At 47.8% G+C, this 19,853-nt stretch overlaps 1 protein-coding gene across 1 annotated transcript in view; it reads right to left on the bottom strand.

The window, feature by feature from the left end:
* LOC115327654 (insulin-like growth factor-binding protein complex acid labile subunit) overlaps nt 1-19,610 on the bottom strand; it is a 50,553-nt gene extending 30,943 nt beyond the window's left edge. The window contains exons 1-2 of the mRNA XM_042291426.1: nt 19,484-19,610; nt 16,426-17,448 (exon numbers count right to left, since the gene is read on the bottom strand). Of these exons, the coding sequence (XP_042147360.1) occupies nt 16,426-17,448; nt 19,484-19,610 (1,150 nt within the window). The remainder of the gene's footprint in view (nt 1-16,425; nt 17,449-19,483) is intronic.
* Between the last annotated feature and the right edge of the window lie 243 nt (nt 19,611-19,853).

Raw genomic sequence — 19,853 nt, 5'->3', positions numbered from 1 at the left:
TTGTTGCTGTTTATTGCTTAGCTTCCTTGAGGTCGAAATTACAATACAGTGAATAAACATCTACAGCGTTTGTGTCTCTTTTATTCATATGAAGGGTAACGGCCATTGAAAGCATTATTTTTCCTCACTTTATTGTTTTGTTGATATTTTCTTTCGTTGTTGTTCCGTTTGTCAACAAATATTTATATAAAAAATATTTTTTTTGCACCGCTGTGCATCTGCTGGCGGGGAGGAAGGGGGGACGGGGGGGGAGGGGGGGCTGCGGACCAGTCAAGCTGCCTGTGCAACTTTGATCCATAGCTCCCGCCTATCTACATGTGTATATACCGGGTGTTTTTGCAAGGACTTACAAACGTCCCTAAAGGCCGGGTGTTCGAGAAAAACAGAAACTTTTCAGGAACGAACTGCGAATTATGGCGGGCAATTGCAAGAGACATCGTAATCGGCACTATAATTTATTTTTAAATTGGGAAAATAAACTGGATGGTTTCAATAACAAATGTTTCAAGCGTCATCGAAAACCTCTACATCGAAGAATTTTAGAGCAACTAAAAGGACTGGGGAAGTGCAAAGGGGCGCTAAATGTACCCTTTGTGCAGCAAGCGCAAGGTCGGTGATGCGAAAACTTAAGGGATAGGAACATCATCCGCGTTTCTTCGTCGCCGGCCTTGCGCCTGCTGGGCTTTAGTGCATCACCGCACTTCCCACGTGCAGCACTCAGTCGTCCGAAAATTGACTGATACGGTAATCTTCGATGACGCTCAGCAAGTTTTTGAATGAAACCATATGTTTATTTTCACTCATTCAGAGGGTAAGTATTTCATTATAGGTGGTTATTTAGATTATTTGTATGTTTTGTTTTGGAATCATTTGGATCCACCGAGACGCAGTTTGCTCCGGAAAGAATAATTTTTTTCTCAACCACACGATTTTCAGTAACATTTGTAGATATTCGAAAAGCACCCGGAATATATTGTGAATAAAGGTATTATTATTACTGTTATTATTATTATTATTATTATTACTATTTTTTATTTTTTTAGAGATTTGCAGATGCCAAGATTATGTAGTTTGTATACTGAAACTGTTGTGCTACGCCACTTTTGCAGTGAAAGTTTGAAAACATTTCATACACCATCGCGCCTCCTCAGAACGTCTCCTCGGTATGAAGTACAAAGATGTGTCACCAGATATGGAAAACGAATGCGGTTGTTTTACGTGTCAGATACCTTTAATACCCTTCCTGAAGATATTTTCAGTGTTACTGGCAAAAAAGATTTGAAGAAGTGCCTTCGTCATTATGCTTGTGAAAGGTAATTATTGTGCTGTTGTCGTTTTGACTTGAATTAGGATGCTGGTTAGTTGAAGCTCATGATCGGGAGTTTGCTTCTATGTTCGTTCTTCGTAAATTGCTCGCTTATTTATATTTGTTTTGTGTTTTTTTTTATCTGACTTGGGAGGCTGGTTAGCCGAAGCCTTGTGTACATGTTTGTTTATTCATGTATTCTTTTTTTTCGCCTATGCGAATTTGCTGGGTCCAGTCCTACAAGCCATTGTCGGCTTAGACGGACCCGTCATTTGACAAGCGAAAGCGTTGCGTGAATAAAAAGATGATTATTCTTATTATTATTACTATTATTATTATTGAAAATAATTTTGGTTCACTCAAATTGTCATTAGCAGATGAATTTAATGCCTTCTTTGGTAAATATACTGGTGTGACTCGAGCCGCTGTTGACAAACGATGTACTCTGGCTGATACATCCCTAGTGTCAGCTTTTCTTCCTCCGTTAACTGATGCCGAGCTTTACTCTTTTTTGTTTAGTTTCAAAGCCAACAAGTCACCCGGTGCTGATGGTATTCGCACAAATGATCTTCAACGGAATTTCGCTAAGATTAAGAAGGTTCTCCTAGTTATGTTGAATGACTTCATTATGAGCGGTAAAATACCAGATGGTCTTAAGGTTGCCATTGTACGACCTCTCTTCAAAGGGGGTGCGCGAACAAAAATTGAAAATTATCGTCCTATTTCGATTTTACCAATCTTAGGGCAAATGCTTGAAAAACACCTTCTTCAGTCGATGAACGGCTTTATAGATAAACATGACATTATTTCACCCACCCAATATGGTTTCGTGGCTGGGAGAGGCACCCAACCGGCTCTTGACGATTTCTCAGATTACCTCTACTCAACGTTTGATAATAATATGTTCGCTTGTGCGCTCTTCCTGGATGCATCTAAGGCCTTCGACGCCGTCAGTCATCAATTACTTCTAATAAAATTACAACGCTTAGGTTTTCGGGGTCCGTTTTATTCTTTTTTAGAGCATTTTCTGACTAATCGTTCCCAATTTGTCTTAATTGGGAAATTTAGAAGCTCGCTCCTTTCTTTAAAAGCGGGGGTACCTCAAGGATCTGTTCTTTCACCTCTACTCTTTAATATCTTTGTCAATGATATGTCTCGCGCTATCAATGGCTGCAAGATCTATCAATACGCTGATGACACAATCCTTACTTCGCGTCATATTAATTTCACTTTTGCAGTCAACATTCTCCAGACGAATGCCACCCATCTAATGGACTGGTTTGCGGATGACCTTCTTGACATCAACAGCTCCAAAACAAAGCTTGTTTGCTTCCGCAATCCCCTTAAAAGACACCAAGCTACTCTCAGGTTTACTATCCACTCCTCATGCTGCCATCCATGTAACTGTGACCCAATCAAATCTGTTAACAATGTGAAATATTTACGTGTTCATTTTGATTTCGACATGTCCTGGAACACTCATATGTCCTACTTATGCGGTAAACTACGAACTATATCTTGTATGCTCTATAACACGCGGATGTTTATGCCCGTCAATGTTCGGTTTTTATTAGTCCACGCGCTTGCCTACAGTGTGCTAAGGTACGGAATCACAGTGTTTGGTACTTGTTCAGGCCGCTGGCAGGCAAAAGTTAACACTTTATTAAGAAGCATACTGAAGAACATCCTCTAAAATACGCCTCTCTCTGCCACTGCCGACATTTTTGAAAGCCTTCAACTGCCGAAATTCAGCTCACTTTTTATTGAGACCGTCCTCCTTCGCAATTTTGGAGCAGTGATTACAAGACACCGCTACATTCGTCCCGCACATTACGCAGCTCTCCTCGTTTTGTAGTGCCACGTTGTTGCACCCGGTATGGTAAATGCTCGCGCGAATCTTATGTGCGACGTGTCTTCAACGCCCTCCCGGAATATATTTATGATATCACATCACTGAAAACTCTAAAAAAAGAACTCAAGTGTCTTAACCTTGATAGTATTTAGTGCCTGCTCCGTGTGCGTCTATGACGATCCTAATGTGCTGGTTGCTATAGCTACCGCAGATTCGGAATGTTGCCTCTTCTTTTTCTATTTTATTTTTCGGTCTCCGTACATTGTGTTACACTTTATTTGGGACTCGCGTCTGTAAGTGTTAATTCTATTTACGTTGTTACATTCATTTGTACATTGCTTTCGTATGCTGTATTTTTTTTTCGTAATTAGTACTCTGTGCTACAATCGGAAAATAGAGAGAGGGGAGGGGGCGGGAAGGGGGTTGGGGTGGGGAAGGGGGGTGGGGAAAGTTTTATTATCTTTCAGTTCTCATTTTGAAGGCAATACTTTTGCCTTATCACTTATGTGGACTTTTCTATTTTTTTTTTAGGGTGTCATCCCACAAGCCCTTCGCTGGCTTTGATATGCCCGCAAACATATCCCTCTTTAATAATCCCACTGAGTCAATAAAATGTATGTATGTATGTATGTATATATTATTATTATTATTAATATTATATTAAGAAATAGGTTCGAGCGTTAGCTAAAGCCTCTCGCCCTCTTCTTACAAAAGCACCTTTCCTCTATTGATTTCCCCACCCCTTCCACGTTAAAGGCGCCCTTGAGGTGATTGATTTTATCGGAACTTTGCACTCCCATGAAGACCACAACACGTTCTCGCTGGATTTCGAGAACGTGTATTACAATCTCGACCTCAGAATTCTTCTGAGCTCTGTGTCCGAGGCAATCGACCTGAATGGAAGGACGAGGTTCCAAAACGCGTCCAGAATTCCGGTCGGAGGCTTCCTCGATCTCCTCCGGCTCCACATGGGCTCCACTCTGGTTGAGCCCGAGGCAAGAGTCTTTATTGAGAGGTCGCGCGTGTGTATCGGTTCCTGCCTCGCGCCGATCCACAGCGAGATTTATCCCGTTTTTGTCAATCACGCGGTGCAGGGGCATCTTGCTCGCTCTGTTAATGAATGTAAGACTTTCCGGTACGTTGACGACTACCTCGTTCTTCATCTTGTCTCCAACTCAGGTGCTCCCATCATTCAGGCTTTCAGTACTAACGCCAACGGCCTTACCTTCAAAAGGGAAGACCCTACTCAGGAGGGCCTCCGAATTCTCGATCTTCTACTTACCAACTCGTCTCACGGTCTATGCTGGTCTTTTCAACAGCGCTCCCAGAAACCTCTCCTCCGCTTCTCTAGCCATCATTCAAAAACCGTTAAGTCTGGAATTGTTCAGTCTCTCCTTTTCTCCTTTTGCAAAAATTCCTGCGATTACAAGATCAGAGAGAGCCTGTCGCTGCAGGTAACCAGGCTCCGGAAGGCGGGTTACCCGCTAGACCTCCTAGATAACATCAGCAAGAAGCTCATCCTGCAGTCTAGGGGCCGCCCAAAAAAGGCCCCCTCCGGGACCCGGTCTGCCCGCCCTGCGTGCATTCCTTACTCCCACTACACGGCACACCGACTGCGCGCACTTGCACATCGATTCGGTGCCAGGGTTGTTTTCCCGTGTAAATTTAAATTAGGAGAGCACGTGCAAGCAAGTCACCAGCCCAGAACCCCTCCCCCTCCCCCCCCCCCCCCCCCCCATGCACAAAGAAACACACGCAGTGCTTCCGGCCCTGCACGAAGAAGAAAGTGTATAGTGTCCCTCTTGTGTGCGGAGCCGAGTACATCGGTCAGACGGGGTGCTGCGTGAATGACCCTCTCCGGGAGCACGCCAACGAGAACTCGTGTCCTTCTCCCGATTCCTTTCATCCATCCGTGGCTCAAGCCAAAAACTTCCCGTCGTGCGCCCTTGAGTTCTCGAAAAACAAAATTCTCGGGAGGCAGAAATCTCCATTCGGTAGGGAAATACTTGAGTTTCTACACATCAAATCTTCTGCCTCAAACCTGTCCAGCCCATCTCTTTCTCTTTCCGATCAAGAGATTCGCTTCCTGTGTGGCGAGAGGTTCCCCCAAAGCATAAACATCTGAGGCCAGATTCACGAAACGATCTTACGCCAAAAATGTGCGTAAGACAAAAGTTAAGAACAAATTCGCGAAACGAAATTTGCGTAAGTTTTGCGCAGGTTACGACGAAATCCTACGACAGCTCCGAAGCTGTCTTACGCTCTTCTTACGATCAAATCAGCATGGCCCACAGCGTCGCTCGGTTGGTCGCGACAACCAACGGACGTTTATTTTTCTACGTGCGCTTCTCACGCGTCTCGACTTCAAGCAGCAAGAAGAAAGTAATAAGTACTTGAAACAAACCACAACGAACGAACAAGAACGCTGAATCCACAAACACCCGGGAAAAGTTCCAACGGCCACGATTCCACGGACCCCGACCGAGCGAGCACTGCAGATAGGCCTAGAAGGCACTCCGATTCGGCGCAGCGGTGCTCCGACGGTCCTTGGCCAAGACCGTCTGCTCACGACAGGCTGGCGTGCTGAATGGAATATGCCCGCGCGACCCTTGTGAACCCTTCCCGTATTATAGTTTGATCGCTGATCTCAATTTTAGATTAAGAGGTCAATCTCTTCCTCTTGTCATCTTCTTGTTTTCTGGGGCAGCGGTGACGAACGCTGTCGTCGGAAAGGGGCTCTCATCGATTCTATCTCTGTTTTGTGTGATATTGAGCTCAAATAAACGCCGTATGAATTACCTTCGCAACACGGTATGAACACTTTGTTATTAGTATTCCATTTTTATTCTGACACGACTGCACCTCACTGTCGATCGCTATAACAGTTCGTGGGTCGCAATGCCGGTGCAACCTTTCTTTGCCGAGTGTCACGTCAACATCGAGTTGCAATTGTAAAGGATCGGTCCAAAAGCGCTTATCAATTCGCTGCCCAACAGCGCGAATCCATCACTTCGATCAAACGCGCGCGTCCGCTCCGAGTGTGAACAGGTATTACGTGGCTCTTGCTGACACTCGTAGTTCAAACTTATTTTTTTTAACGTCGGCTCGCTCCTGCATCTCCGAGGCCGCGAAAAACGCAGCGGCAATTCGTTTCAATCTACGTCGCTTTGCAAAAGACTGACACGGGCTGTCTTTTACCAACAATGACAGTTGTGTTGACTTCGTAGCAATCGAGTTCGTTACGCATCCCGGCCTCGGCATTCGGGAGTGTTTAAAGCGTGTTAGCGTCGATATATCACGGCACGGACACGAACCCCAGACAAGCGGTGGCAGAGAGACCGCCTGTGTTTGTTATGAAAAATCCGCGTGCTCCGAACGGCTCCGAACAAATGCCCAGCTCTCCGATTGGTTGTTCGTCTTGCCTCCGGCTTCGTCGCCATAGAAACAACTCCGGTAAGTTTTATTTTTCCGTACGACAACGTCACTTTCCTCCTCTCACTTAAGAATGCGTTCGTGAATACCGATTTCTCCTCTTCTTACGATGTTCTTAACTTACGAACTTCTTAGCTAAGTTGTCGTAAACTAATGGCGAATTCACGTGGTTCTTTCTGCGCGCTCTCGAGCGCACTTTCCAGAGCGCGCGAAGTCGGGTGGTTGAAAGAGAGTGCTGTGGCCTGATCGGGTGGTTCATTCCGAGGGCGCCTCTCCCTCTCAGAGCGCTTATTGGCACTCCGTCTGTAACCGTCAGAGTGCGGAGAGCGCAGGCGTCACGTGGTAATTGGACGGTGATTACGTGGTTTCGTTGACGATGGCCGGCTGTGGTCTGTGGTGGTGTGCGGGGTCCGGCATGACGGTGATTGATGTGTGGTTCTACAAAGTGGTTGTGCATTCGACGGTGCGAGGATTACAACGGACGGGACGACATTCGTTTGCGACCGTAACAGGAAAAGCCGACGTGTGAAGTGTTCCCAGTGCTTTCACGAGATCGTTCATCTCACGGTGGTGAATCCGCTAAGTCTAACCGAAGACGAAACAGCTCGCAGAGCTCGCCGCTGTTTTAACGGGTTTTGTGGTCGCTTCATGAAAATTTTGAGGTTTGATAAAAGTGCGCTCAAAGGTTTGTGTCGTAAAACAAAGGGATAGCCGAATATAATGCACTGTAATTTGTGTCACATTGCGATGCTTGCACGATATTTCGCCGTGAGAAAAATGCGGTTTATTAACCATTTTATATTTGCCTGCTCTGTCGTACGCATGACCGCTATCGCAGCGCGTTTACTGTAAAAAACGCGATGAGTTGACAAATGTTTCCAAACGTTGGCTTCCGTTCCGTTCTATAAAAATCAATTCGCATACTACTGTTATCTTTTTTTTTACATGCCGATGCGTAAAACAATTTACGTCAAAACCGTTATCGTTGCGGGCGTAAATTTTGCTCAAGCGTCCACCGTACGCTGTAAGATCGTGTTGTTTTTAATGCATTACCAATGCCCAGAAATTGGAATTCCGTGACTGGTCTGAGAATCTCGGAGCGCTCTGAAGCCAGCAGTTGTGATCGGCTGAAAAGGATCCCGAGTAGCTCTGGCGGCGAAGAGGGGGCGCTCAGCTGGATCGAGGTCAGAGGAGAGAGGCGACCACCCGAGTCCACCATAAGAAGCTCTTCGTGAATCTGGCCTCTGCTCCTTCTCTTCTCCGCGCATTCCCCTCCCCCTTTCTCTTCCTTCCCCAAAAGAGCACCGCCGGAGCATCTCCTACGCCTCTTCTCCGCGCCCTTCCCCCCTCCTCCTTGCTATCCCCAAGAGGGCACCGTCGACACTCGGGCCTGCGTGTAACGGCGACCTGTCGATTGACACACAGCAAACTTCACCTTACCCCGTGCAAGCGTGGCTGCGAGCAGGTCCATATGGCTCACGCTTCCCTCACCCACTACCCTCCCTCTCAACCTCCTGGGCGCCACCGTCGAGCTTCAGGAGGCGATGTGGAGCCAGTAAACGTTTTGTTGAAAGTCGAAAGCCTGTCTTGCCTGTTTGTTGTCAATGTCCCTCTTTCCTTATCGTAAATTAGAAACCCAACACGCTCAGCTAGCTACAAAAGATTGCTATATTTCTTTTTTATCCAGGTATATATCTCATTGGGGCCATAGCAGAAGTGAGCAGTACACAGATATACCAACAATACACAACAAACGATAAAAAAATATCGCAACGAGATCAAATTAGATAAAAATAACCCTCCCCCTTCCCCCTCACACCCAAACAAAAACACACACAGACACACACAAATAAAGAAATGAAAACATATATATAAATATAATCGATGGGCCCCGAAAAGGAATAACCGTGATTGGTGTTCCGAGGTCATGGCGAGGCGGCATACTGGCAAGAGCTCCTGAGTACGTGCGTCTCGATAAACAACACCTTCTGCGAGACGAAACCCATGACGGCAAGGAAGAGCGAGACGGACCCTTCCAAACACAAGACGGACCACACCGGTCGTGACGTAAACAATCAGTACTGATCATAATCGGCGCTCCTTTTTCGTTTTCTTTTCTCACCTACGGGTATCTACGATTAAGACAACTTACAGGGGTTAGTACGTCGGTTATAGTCACTCCAGTTATTGTCTCGGACGCCGAGGCACACGTCCCTCGCTATTGGTGACGTCTCCTAATGGTAGACAAACGTCTCCACTTCATTATTCCGGATTTTGTGACGTGACAGACACGATATTTATAGAGAGTTTGTGACTTTGCCCATGTGGGAAATAAATACTGCCGTTGTAGTTTAATCTATTGATAATTCCGTCATAATATATGCAGAATCGCGTTTTACAAGGAACGCAGATAACATATACACCAGTTTCAGCCTTCCAGGTACGCGATGCTGTGTCAGGGGTCGCCATGTCCTCGTTTTAAACCGTTCACTTGTGGTTTTCGAAGCTTCCGCGGCTGACGAAGTCTTCTCGAAGCATCTACGAGTCCACTCTGCCCCTGCTTTTCTTTTTTACGGTGAAAGCCGTATATGGTCCCATTACGCGAAAAGGCGTCGTCGGTGTTGTACCCGAAAGATAAACATGAAAATACGTCATCAAGCACGCGCCGTTCGAGATAAAGCGCATTAGAAATAAAACGCAAAGAAAAGCACAGCAACGCCAATGCTTCCTCACGGAAGCCGTGAAACCGGCGAAGCGCCGACGCCTGCGCAATGGGGTGCGTGATATCACCTCCGGAGCACCGTCTGCAAAAGCTGCGCTTGGGACTTCATCTGTGCTCGTTGTGTGCTTCCTACGGTGGACTGTAATGCGACCGCGAGGGACTATAATGCTTTCGCATTCCTACACGTAAGCAGTCTTACGTGTCCTTCTGTGTAATTTTCATCGTAGTTGCACCGGCGAAGATCGCGGCGTAGGTGTTTGGCAGCCGGCCAACACTGTTGAACCGTAACACGTGCTTCACATTTTAAGGAGAAACGTGAGTTACCTTCGGTGGACGATTTGTAATAAAAGAATTCAGCCTTGTTACCTGCAGCTGAAAAAAATATGTAAGTGGTTTCAGTTGCAATATTAGGTTGACGGCGCAGATTCAAGCGTCAGTATTCCTGACAAGCGAATGATAAAAGCACGGCATTACACGTGGTTATGGTATGACTCGTGCTCAATACGCACGAAAGAATTCTGACTTAGCGATTGTAAGCATGCTCTTCTGCACCGTTGCATTCTGATTTCTGAGATATCATCGAGCAAAATGCCTGTCTGCAGGGAGATGCTAAGGGTGGCCTCTCAGTCGTCTCAGTCAGAGAACTGGCAAAGATGAAACACTCTTCCTCGTTCAGTACGTTTTATACTCTTCAGTGTACGACAAATGTTCAAAGCTAGTGCACTAGGGAGCCAATCAGAGCGCCGGAACGAGGCATATGACGACGTAGCATTAGCGAGCCAAACTCCAGTTGGGAGTTGTAACATGCTTCGCTCTGTTCCTGTGATTGGCACACAGTGGCTTAGCGTTCGCTCTTCCAGTCGTGCCTCAGTAATATAGGTACAGAGCGCGACACTTTTAGCGTGAACAAGCGATCGCCGGTTTTTTTCAGTTTTTCTCTTTGAAACCAAGGGATGTCATCCAAATTATTATTGCTATGGAAAGAGCTCATTTAGTTCCTTAGTGTACGCGATAAAATTTCGTGCTCGCTAATACTATTTCGAAGTAAAATGCGAAATGCGCCGATGTCGTGTTCGCGCTAGCAGTGTCGCGATGTGTACTATCTTGATCACAGTTAGCGGGAACGCCGGAGCGCGTGGCAGCGGGCACTATCAGAGCGCTCTACCGGACTGGCGCGCAACTGCTGCGCATGCGCATCGCGCGTGCGGCGAGATTATATTCTCGTCGCGCGCACACGTCATTTGAGCGCTCGTCTGTCGTCAGCTACGCGCGTCGTCTGCTACGTGTATCGTCTGCTACGCCTGTCGTCTGCTACGTGTGTCGTCTGCTACGCCTGTCGTCTGCTACGCGCCTCGCCTGCTACGCGTGTTGTCTGCTCCAATGTGCTCATTTGCTTTCCTGGTTTAGTTTAAGTATTTGTTAAAGCAAATAAACATTGTGACTTTTTTTCTTCTCGCGTCAGTCTGCGCCAGCTTCCCGCTTCCTGTGAAGTCTAGAGCTATCTCGGGCGCAGTGATCATAAACTAATTGTCGGCCAGCGCGTCTGCATCATTAATTAACGTGGTCCTGACTTTGATAACTGCATTTATAGCTTGTGGTTCTTGTCTTTCTTATTGTTATTGCCTTTTGGCCTGTGATAGATGTGTGTTGGTGACTGTGGGGTGCAGACGTCTAAGATTTCTGCCCATAAGGTTTGCTGCAGCCAATTGCTGCAACGGCGACGTTGTGTCAGTAGTGTCGGGTAAGAAAAGTGCAAACTTTATTGCTGAAGTAAAATTGAATGGCTGCTACCTGCAGTCAAAGAAAAATCAAGTCAACTAAAACAGGCTCAGTAACGGGTCATATCCTCGTTTAGCTCGACTACAGCCGCCATCCTTGGCGGCAGCGAGTCGTAAAGACTTTACACGAAAGACGCGTCTCCTTTCAAACGTTCCCATTCTGCTTGGACTGCGTCCCACAGCTGGTCTTCTGTGGCGGAATAAATAGGAGTCCGCACCCTGGCCACCTTCATTCGGCCCCACACGTTCTCAATGATGTTGAGGTCCGCGCCCTTCGGAACCCATGGCAACTCCTCTATGCCGCACTCCCGCAAGTGGTCCATCACGGTGCGCGCAGTGTGGATGGGCGCGAGATCTTGATGAAAAAGGAAGTTCCCGTCGGGGAAGAGACCATTCCGAACGAAGGGTATAAGGACGGTGTCCACCACGTAGCAGTAACTGGTCGATGTCAGCCTCCCGACTATGCGGTGCAGAGGACCGAAGCCATGTTTTGTGATGGCACCCCAAACGTTCACGGACGTCCTGCCGCTGGAAGCAACGCGCTGCACGTAGGCAGGATCGTTCCTGCAGGAGCGCATCGACCCTAGTTGAGCGGTGTGATTTTTCAGCCAAGCTATTGAACTGTATACACAGAAATTACGCAGGTAAAGAGGAGAAAGGAACAAAGACTGTCACGACTACCCATATAAGCCAACGATAATAAAAAACAAACAAACACCGTAATTAGCTTTAACTAACAATGGATACATTGCGAATAACATAGCAGAAAATTCAACTGTTAAGGGACCCCAGCCTTTTATCAAACGGAATTGCAGTAAATCACGAGTGTGTAGCGAGAACGTAAACGAACGACAAATTATTTCCGCAATGAAAAACAATTATCAAGATCTACGTAGAACAGCTAGCATACTAAGCAGGCCTTACCGTGCGCCGCGGGGTCGCCACGCACGCACGCATTCGTCTTGCCTGGTGGAGAACGTCGATTCGTCTGAAAAGACGGCCCGGCCCCAGTCATCCGCCGTCCACGACGCATGTCCCATCGCAAAGCAGAGCCTCGCTTCCTTGTTTGAAGGAGATAGCAGGGGCTTCTGCGCTGCCATGGCGCTATGCAGGCCGGTGCTTGCCAACCTCCAACGAATTGTCACGTCCGAAACGTCCAATTCCAGCTCCTCTCGGATTTCCCTGGCCGAAAGAAAGGGGTCCTCGACGACAGCGGCAATAATGTAACGGTCCTCATCCTCGGTCGTCGCTCTTGGGGGAGTCCTTCGAGGTGCGTTGTGGATCCGGCCTACATAACGGAAAGCTTGAACGATCCTATTAACCGTCTTTAGAGACCTTTTTACAAGGGCCCCGATGGCCCGCTGCGAGTGCCCTTTCTGGGAGAGCTCGATGAGCAATCACCTGTCCGCCTCTGGAACTCTGGCCATGACGAGGTGCAGCAATCAGCAATGCAAAGGCGCCTAAATTTATCAAGCACACCGCATGCGGGAGAGGGGGCCTCGAATATTTTTTTTAATAAAATATAAGAAACAAAAAAGGTATGATACTGTATCATGCATCAAAATATTCGCCTGCTTGTCGCATGCCCGTGGGCTGACAAGTTCATCTACACGCATTTTAACCCCTGCGCTTCATGCGACATGCTTCGCGTAGAAGACGACGCCCGTAGCAGACGACGCGCGAGCGCTTCGATGACGCGATGCGCGCGATGAGAGCATATTCCCTCAGCAGGCGCGATGCGCATGCGCTGGAACTTGCGCGCCGGGCCGTTAGGCTGCTCTGATAGTACCCACTGCCACGCGCTCCGGCGTTCCCGCTAACTGTGATCAAAGTAGTACCTCCGTCCCCCCCCCCCCCCACACACACACACACACACGCACGCACAGACAGACAAAAAAAAAAGGAAAAAGCAACATAATTTATAAAATGAGACGTCTTTAATAATGATACGAAAATTACATGCATTTACCCAGTTCATTGCCGAGAAATATGACAATCTACGTAGAGAAAATGCGGGAGTGGAAATTATTAGAACACGCGGAGAAGCCATAGCGCGAGCTATGGCTAAATGACTACGGGGTAGACACGAAGCCTTTGTCTCTACTGAATCTTTGAATGTATTCGAAAGCGAACGCCAAACGCCGGACGCCAGACGCCGGCGTTCGACGTTCGAACCCGTTCGGAGTGTGAGTAGAGACAAGGGCAGCTAGCTTTACATCTACTCACTAATTATTCCAACCAGAGCTCAGCGTTCCGACACCTCCGCCACGCACGCATCATCTCCTCTACCTCAGCCTTTCCCGCATAGCTGGTTATCCCTTTCTAACGGTGTCCATATTTACGAGACATGAATTACCACGTCATAATAAGGCGGAGTTTAGTCACGATTACAGAGAACTAGTGAGTCTTTTTTTCTTTTTTTTTTTTCTTAATTTCACGGGGTTCTATAACAACTACCGCGGTACAGGCCCCTGCAAATTCAAATGAAAAATCTCCGGGTAGGACAGTGACACTCGCAGTAATGTCACCTTTTCTTTTGCGGACAGTATAGCGCGTAGCAATAACAAGCTGCTCTACTCTATCGGCTACACAGAATACCGAAGTAGTTCCGCTCCGCGAGCAGGAAGGTGGGGCACCGTTGTTCGAGTACTTTGTCACGGGAGCCCTCCCCGAGGGAGAAAGGTGGGTGGGCGCCGACGACGCCTTCCGAGTTTGGTTGAAAGACCCGAGAAATTTCGGGGAGGGACCCGCAAGGTCGGACCGATCAGGCCCCGAAAGAACGCCACCATGCCTCATTTGAAATCGTTCGGGCTCATTGAGCGAACCCCGGAGAGTCGTGAGTGAGTGAATAAACTTTTATTGTAGCGACGTGTGACAAACTCTCGGGTGGAGACCCTAGTCCGGGGCCTTTGTTCGGCTCTGAGCGAGACAGAGGCTCACGAATACAATGACCCGCTGGATGTTCCCAGAGCCTGATGCGACGCGAGAGCCGGCTTTCCGTGGCAAGTTCCTGTGTTTAGCCTTAAAAATCGAAACAGATTTAGATATACGTGCAACTTCAAACGAAAAACTAAGATAGTAAAAAACGAAAGTGGCAGTGACTTTTATCTCCAAAGTAAAAAAATGAGTGAAAGGCAGAATTTAAGCAGCGGCAGCGTAAATTAGTTTAAAATACATTTGACAGACGTTTCGAGGAGTGACAAAGAACCCACATGTTTATCAATTTCCTCGCTAAATTTAACAAGAGAACTGACAGTGCGTAGGTCATGTGCAGCGTTGTAGGCGCTACCGAAGAAAAGTAACGGAGTACGTCACTCGCTACTTGCAAATAAAAGGAACGCGTTACCGTAGCCGATAAAAAGTAACCTACCTTACTTTAGCGTTACTTTTTTGTATTTATGAATTAAAACGTTTTACTCTTTCGACTTTACAAATACGCATAAGCGCCATATTTCAAGCAGTATTATGTAAGTCCAGAAACTCAACGTAATCACATTATTTTTTACGGCGTAATTCTTTTAAAAAAGCCTCGGGATGAATATGTAACGTGTAGCGTAACTGCATATAACACGTTATTCGAAATCAATAACGTAAGTACGTTACCCGTTACAGTTTAAAAAAGTAGCAATCGGGAGTTTTAGAAAACCGTTTTTTGCACATCCGATACGGTGCCGTGGGCCGTCCGGTACGAACTGCGCGTGTGAGAGGCTTCAACGATAGCTCATGCGCACTTCGTAGCGGAGGCCATGGCGTACTTTATTGGATGTGCAAAAACGGTTCCCTAAAACTCTCTAGTATGTTACTACGTTACCAGAAAAAGAACGCGTTTGCGGTAATGCCGTTACCTGTATTGCGTTACCGCCATCACTGGCCATGTGACAGCAAATTTCCCGCCATATTTTCTAGATGGAATTGGTCTATACATATCATGCGACGCTGGGTCACGTGATGTTAATTTTCCCGCCAGTTTTAGTGGGGAAACTGAATTGGTGCATAGGTTTCATGACGTCAGATCACGTGATATCGATGTTTGCCCCTAAAATTGAAGCGGGAAACTAAATGGGTGCGTAGGTCACATGCCGTGAGGGTCATCACAAAATGCAGCGTAACGACTAAATTGGGGTATACAGTATATCTAGAAGCCTCTGAGTGGCAGCCGACGTTTTGATAAGAAACGTAAGACTTCTCTTTTCTTAGCTTACGCGCTACCTCTGAGACTCCTAAAAGGTTCCGTTTAGGGTTATTTATACTGTGATAACTGGGCCTCGGAATGCACTGTCATATCACGAAGCGGGCAGCGACCTGGTAGCTATTACCATAGTATATATATACAAGTGTGACTTTCAATAAAGTTTTGTTTTTAGTATGGCGTCCAGTGTGCGACTTATTACACCTACCAGCATCGATCACGTTCGTGAATTGTGATCTCGTAGAGCTAGAATGTGAAATCTCTATAGTGACTTACAAATTGAAATTATTTGATGCGTTTGAGTAACGAAACATACTTAAAGGGTCCGTAAATAGGGCGCTGATGGCCGGTAATCGGATGACCCTTCTCTCCCGTACTGTTTTATCTGGTTATAGTAGCCAAAGGTCCTCCCTGTCGCGCCTCATGGTCCGACTCGGCTGTCGGCTGCAACGTATCTAATTTTTTTCTTCTATTTTGTAGTTTTTACGACTTCGTCGTGTTAAACCACCGACAAGCCCGACTAAGTTGATGGTTCTAGAGTGGAAATAATATTCTTGTTCACTTTCAATACACTGCGAGATTTTCGGGTTGAGACAAAACAACTGTGTAGCTGGAGTGGAAAACGAATGTGAATTTCACAATTGCAATTTGCTAAGAAAGAAAGCAGTGCAAATAATCAAACGCTGAGTCCTGCCTTATGTTTTGTGAACTGCCTCTTCTGAGCTCTAGTTAGCCCAAAGAAAACATACCTTCGTATTTCTTTAAGAGGGGCTCACGAGTGAGGCTCTTGTCTAAGGATTTAAGAGACGGTGTTGTGTTTGTCCCCCTTTTTTATTCTCGCCTTGTCTCAAGGTTTTTTCTCACTAGGATACGTTAGTCGTTACTCGCAAATAAAAAGAACCCGTTACCGACCTACGTTACCTCAATATAAAAGCAACACGTTACCGTTACCGTTAAAAAGTAACGCACTTTAAGTTTTGTATTTATGAATTAACATGTAATACTCATTTGACATTACAGGTATGCATGAGCGCAGTATTTCAAGACATAATATGTACATCCAGAAAATGAATGTAGTTACCTTATTTCATATAGTTCTACCAAAAAAAAAAAACATATCTTCGCGGTTCCTTAAAAGGGGCTCACCAGTGAGGCTCATGTCGAAGGACTCCGCGCCGATCTTCCTCAAGTCCTCGACCGTCCTCCAGGTAAGCGTGAGCAGCCTGTTCTGCGAAAGGTCCACGTTCACCAGATTGGGCGCTCCGACGAACATGTTGGCAGGCAAGACGCGCAGCCGGTTGTGGGACAGGTACAGGACCGTCAGGTGCGCGAGTCCGTCAAAGGCCACCGGATCCACCTCGGAGATCTCGTTGTACTTGAGGTCGAGTTCGGACAGGAGGGGCATGGCGCCGAAGACCCGGGCGTCCAACCGCCGCAGCTTGTTCCTGAACATGTCCAGACGCTTCACCTGGGAGAGGCCCTCGAACGTGCGCTCGGTCAGGTTGGTCATCGCGTTGTCGCTCAGGTCGAGCTCTTTCAGCTTCGAGAGCCCCGCGAAGGCGAGGTCCTCAATGACCTCGATCTGGTTCCGCTCAAGGAACAGGTAGGTCAGCAGGGGAAGGTGGGGGAACGAACGCGTCGTTAAACGCTCGAGTTTGTTGTCTCCCAGTTCGAGTTTCCTCAGCCGTGGTAAGTGGGCGATAGAATCCTTCTGGAGCTGCGTGATCCCGTTGGAGTCGAGAGAAAGGACGGCGAGCTTGGAGAGGTTGTAGAAAGAGTGACTCTTCAGAGAGCCCAGCTCGGCCTGCGAGAATTTGAGGCGATCGAGGAGCGGTTTCCGACGCAGGAACACAGTGGGCACGAAGTCCAACTTATACGTCTCTCCGAACGCGGTGAAGGTGACCGCCACGACTGACGGTAGCCTTTCCAGGGACTTGAAGACGGCGTGGTCAGCCGACAGCGTCCTGACCACGAAACACGTCACTTCCGTGCCGCCCTCCATACCGGGGTCCCGCACTTCGTCGCAGCGACAGGACATTGGCTGGTCTGCGGGCTCACAGACACTGGGGGTCAGCTCTTCTGTGGTTCCCGTCATCGTATGCGTCTGCGTGAGCAGACCCAGAAGGAGGAGTGCCGGAGACCTGTAAAAGCGAACCGGTGTTGCGCCATCTCAGGATTTTCGAGGAATGGTCGTAACAAACACGGGGATTCGTATCATACGTACACACGTTGAAAATATCCCTACTCTTTTCAACACTCTTAGACCATCCTGAGTGCAAACTGGCCCACCGTGCATCCAAAACACGAGTCATCAATGTTTCTTTTTAAAAATTTTAGGCAGCGGTAACAGCGGGCGCACCATGGCACTTCTGTGGTCATTCAGCTCGCAGTTACAAAATAACCTCCTCTCATTTTGCCACCGAGCCCAGCCACTGGAGTGTAATACGGATTGCCGTTCTTAATGGTTGAGACGATTAGAGATAGATTTGTGCCACGTGTGCATCACGGCACGATGTGCATGAAGAAGCCTCTGAGAGTGTTCTTCCCTCGACATCACGTGGCAAGTAAACGGCTCCGATTGATGGAGGAACTCTGCAAATGTCGAGCAATGAAGAAGAGGACTATGAAATATAAGTGCAATCAAATGCAGAGTTGATGGCGCTGGCTTGGGATTAAAAGTCGTTTTAGAGCGCAGCTCTTAGGGGCCCGCTTCCGGCTTGAGCGGCGTCGGCGTCGCCGTCGGCGTCGCCGTCGCCGTTGGCGTCGCCGTTGGCGTCGCCGTCGGCGTTGCTGTCGGCGTAATTGCGCGGTGCATCATGGGAAATGTCCCATAATGCACCGCGCGAGCCCCCCACCGGGGTCACGTGACCTCGTGGGGGGCACGTGACCCCCCCGAGGTCACGTGACCCCTGTGCATCATGGGAAATGTCCCATAATGCACCGCGCGAGCCCCCCACCGGGGTCACGTGACCTCGTGGGGGGCACGTGACCCCCCCCGAGGTCACGTGGCCCCCCGAAGTCACGTGACTCCCCTGAGTTCACGTGACCCCCGCCGATGTCGCGTGACCCCCAATGACGTCATCGTCACTGATGACGTCACCGGCATCCACATCGTCATCGTCATCATCACTGATGACGTCACCGGCATCCGCATCGTCATCGTCATCATCACTGATAACGTTACCGACATCCGCATCGTCATCGTCATCATCACTGATGACGTCATCAGTGACGTCACTGATGTCGTCACCGGCATCCACATCGTCATCGTCATCGTCACTGATGACGTCACCGGCATCCGCATCGTCATCGTCATCATCACTGATGACGTCACCGGCATCCGCATCGTCATCGTCATCATCACTGATGACATCATCAGCGACGTCACTGATGACGTCACCGACATTCGCATCGTCATCGTCATCATCACTGGTGAAGTCATCAGTGACGTCACTAATGACGTCATCGGTACCCGCATCGTGATCGTCAATGATGACGTCATCAGTGACCTCAGTGATGACATCATCGGCATTGGGGGTCACGTGACCCCCAAGGTCACGTGACCACCCCCTGGTTAGGTTAACCCCCCCCCCCCCCCCCAGTGCCCTTCCCTCCTCCTCCTCAAGAGCTGTGCTCTAATTTGGCGTTACAGGGAGTTGTAAGCAGCTTTCACTTTTTTTAGAGGTACGCTCGCACCCTCCATCTATTTCGCCAAAACATGGTGCGGGTTGCAAGGAAACCATGTTTTAGCACGAGTGTAGTTTCAGCGGCTTATTTGTTTGCCGGGCGGCACTTGGTCCGAGGACCGTTCGCTCGAACCCCATTTTCACTTGATGGCTCTACTTGGCATTCCCGGAGAGTCAGAAACATTGCAACTGTTAAGCTAATGTACCAAGAGGACAGCCGTCTTCGGAGTTTCTTCCAGGAAAAGACCGCAATCAGTGTGATGGCCAACTGCATCGAATGTGAAAGCTTATTCGAAAATCCAAGGCAACAACCGACGTGTTTTATGGCCTAATTTTTACCGTCTTCCCTAATTAGATGGGAAAACTGCGGCGAAGTTCTGGCGCCTTCGGAGTGTTGCGCTCGCCTGCGCATGGTCTCGTCCGAAAATAATCACGGTGATTGCAACCCCACTCCGGCTACTGTCAACTCTATGTAATAGAAAGGTTCGCTTTCCGAGGAGATATCATGCTTGAGCCACCGTGCGGTTTCTGTAACATAACAGTGCTCTTTTTGGTCCTGACGGCTTTTGTGGTTGAAGGCTTGCGAAAAGTATTAACCAAATTGGTGCTCAGAGGATTTACCAAGAGACTGTTCGCTGGCTCCATCCTTACTAAAACCCTGTTATTAAGGTTCAGTTTTTTATTAAATTAATTATGTTCGCTCTTTTTCGACAATCAACTTTTCTCAAAATCTTGAGCGAAATAGGCAGCCCCTTCAAATGTGCAATTAGCGAGTCATTCTTCACATAAAGTGGTAACCACGGAAGAAGAATTGGAGTGAAGGACACAGCGAGGATCCATTGAAAGAATGCAAATGTTACTTCACTCTTCACGCGAATAAACGTTGAT

Source organism: Ixodes scapularis, unplaced genomic scaffold (genome assembly GCF_016920785.2).
Source record: "Ixodes scapularis isolate PalLabHiFi unplaced genomic scaffold, ASM1692078v2 PGA_scaffold0__279_contigs__length_252992795, whole genome shotgun sequence".
Taxonomy (NCBI): Eukaryota; Metazoa; Arthropoda; class Arachnida; order Ixodida; family Ixodidae; genus Ixodes; species Ixodes scapularis.
The sequence above is the reverse complement of the archived record's forward strand: the minus strand, read 5'-3'. Positions and strand labels throughout refer to the sequence as shown.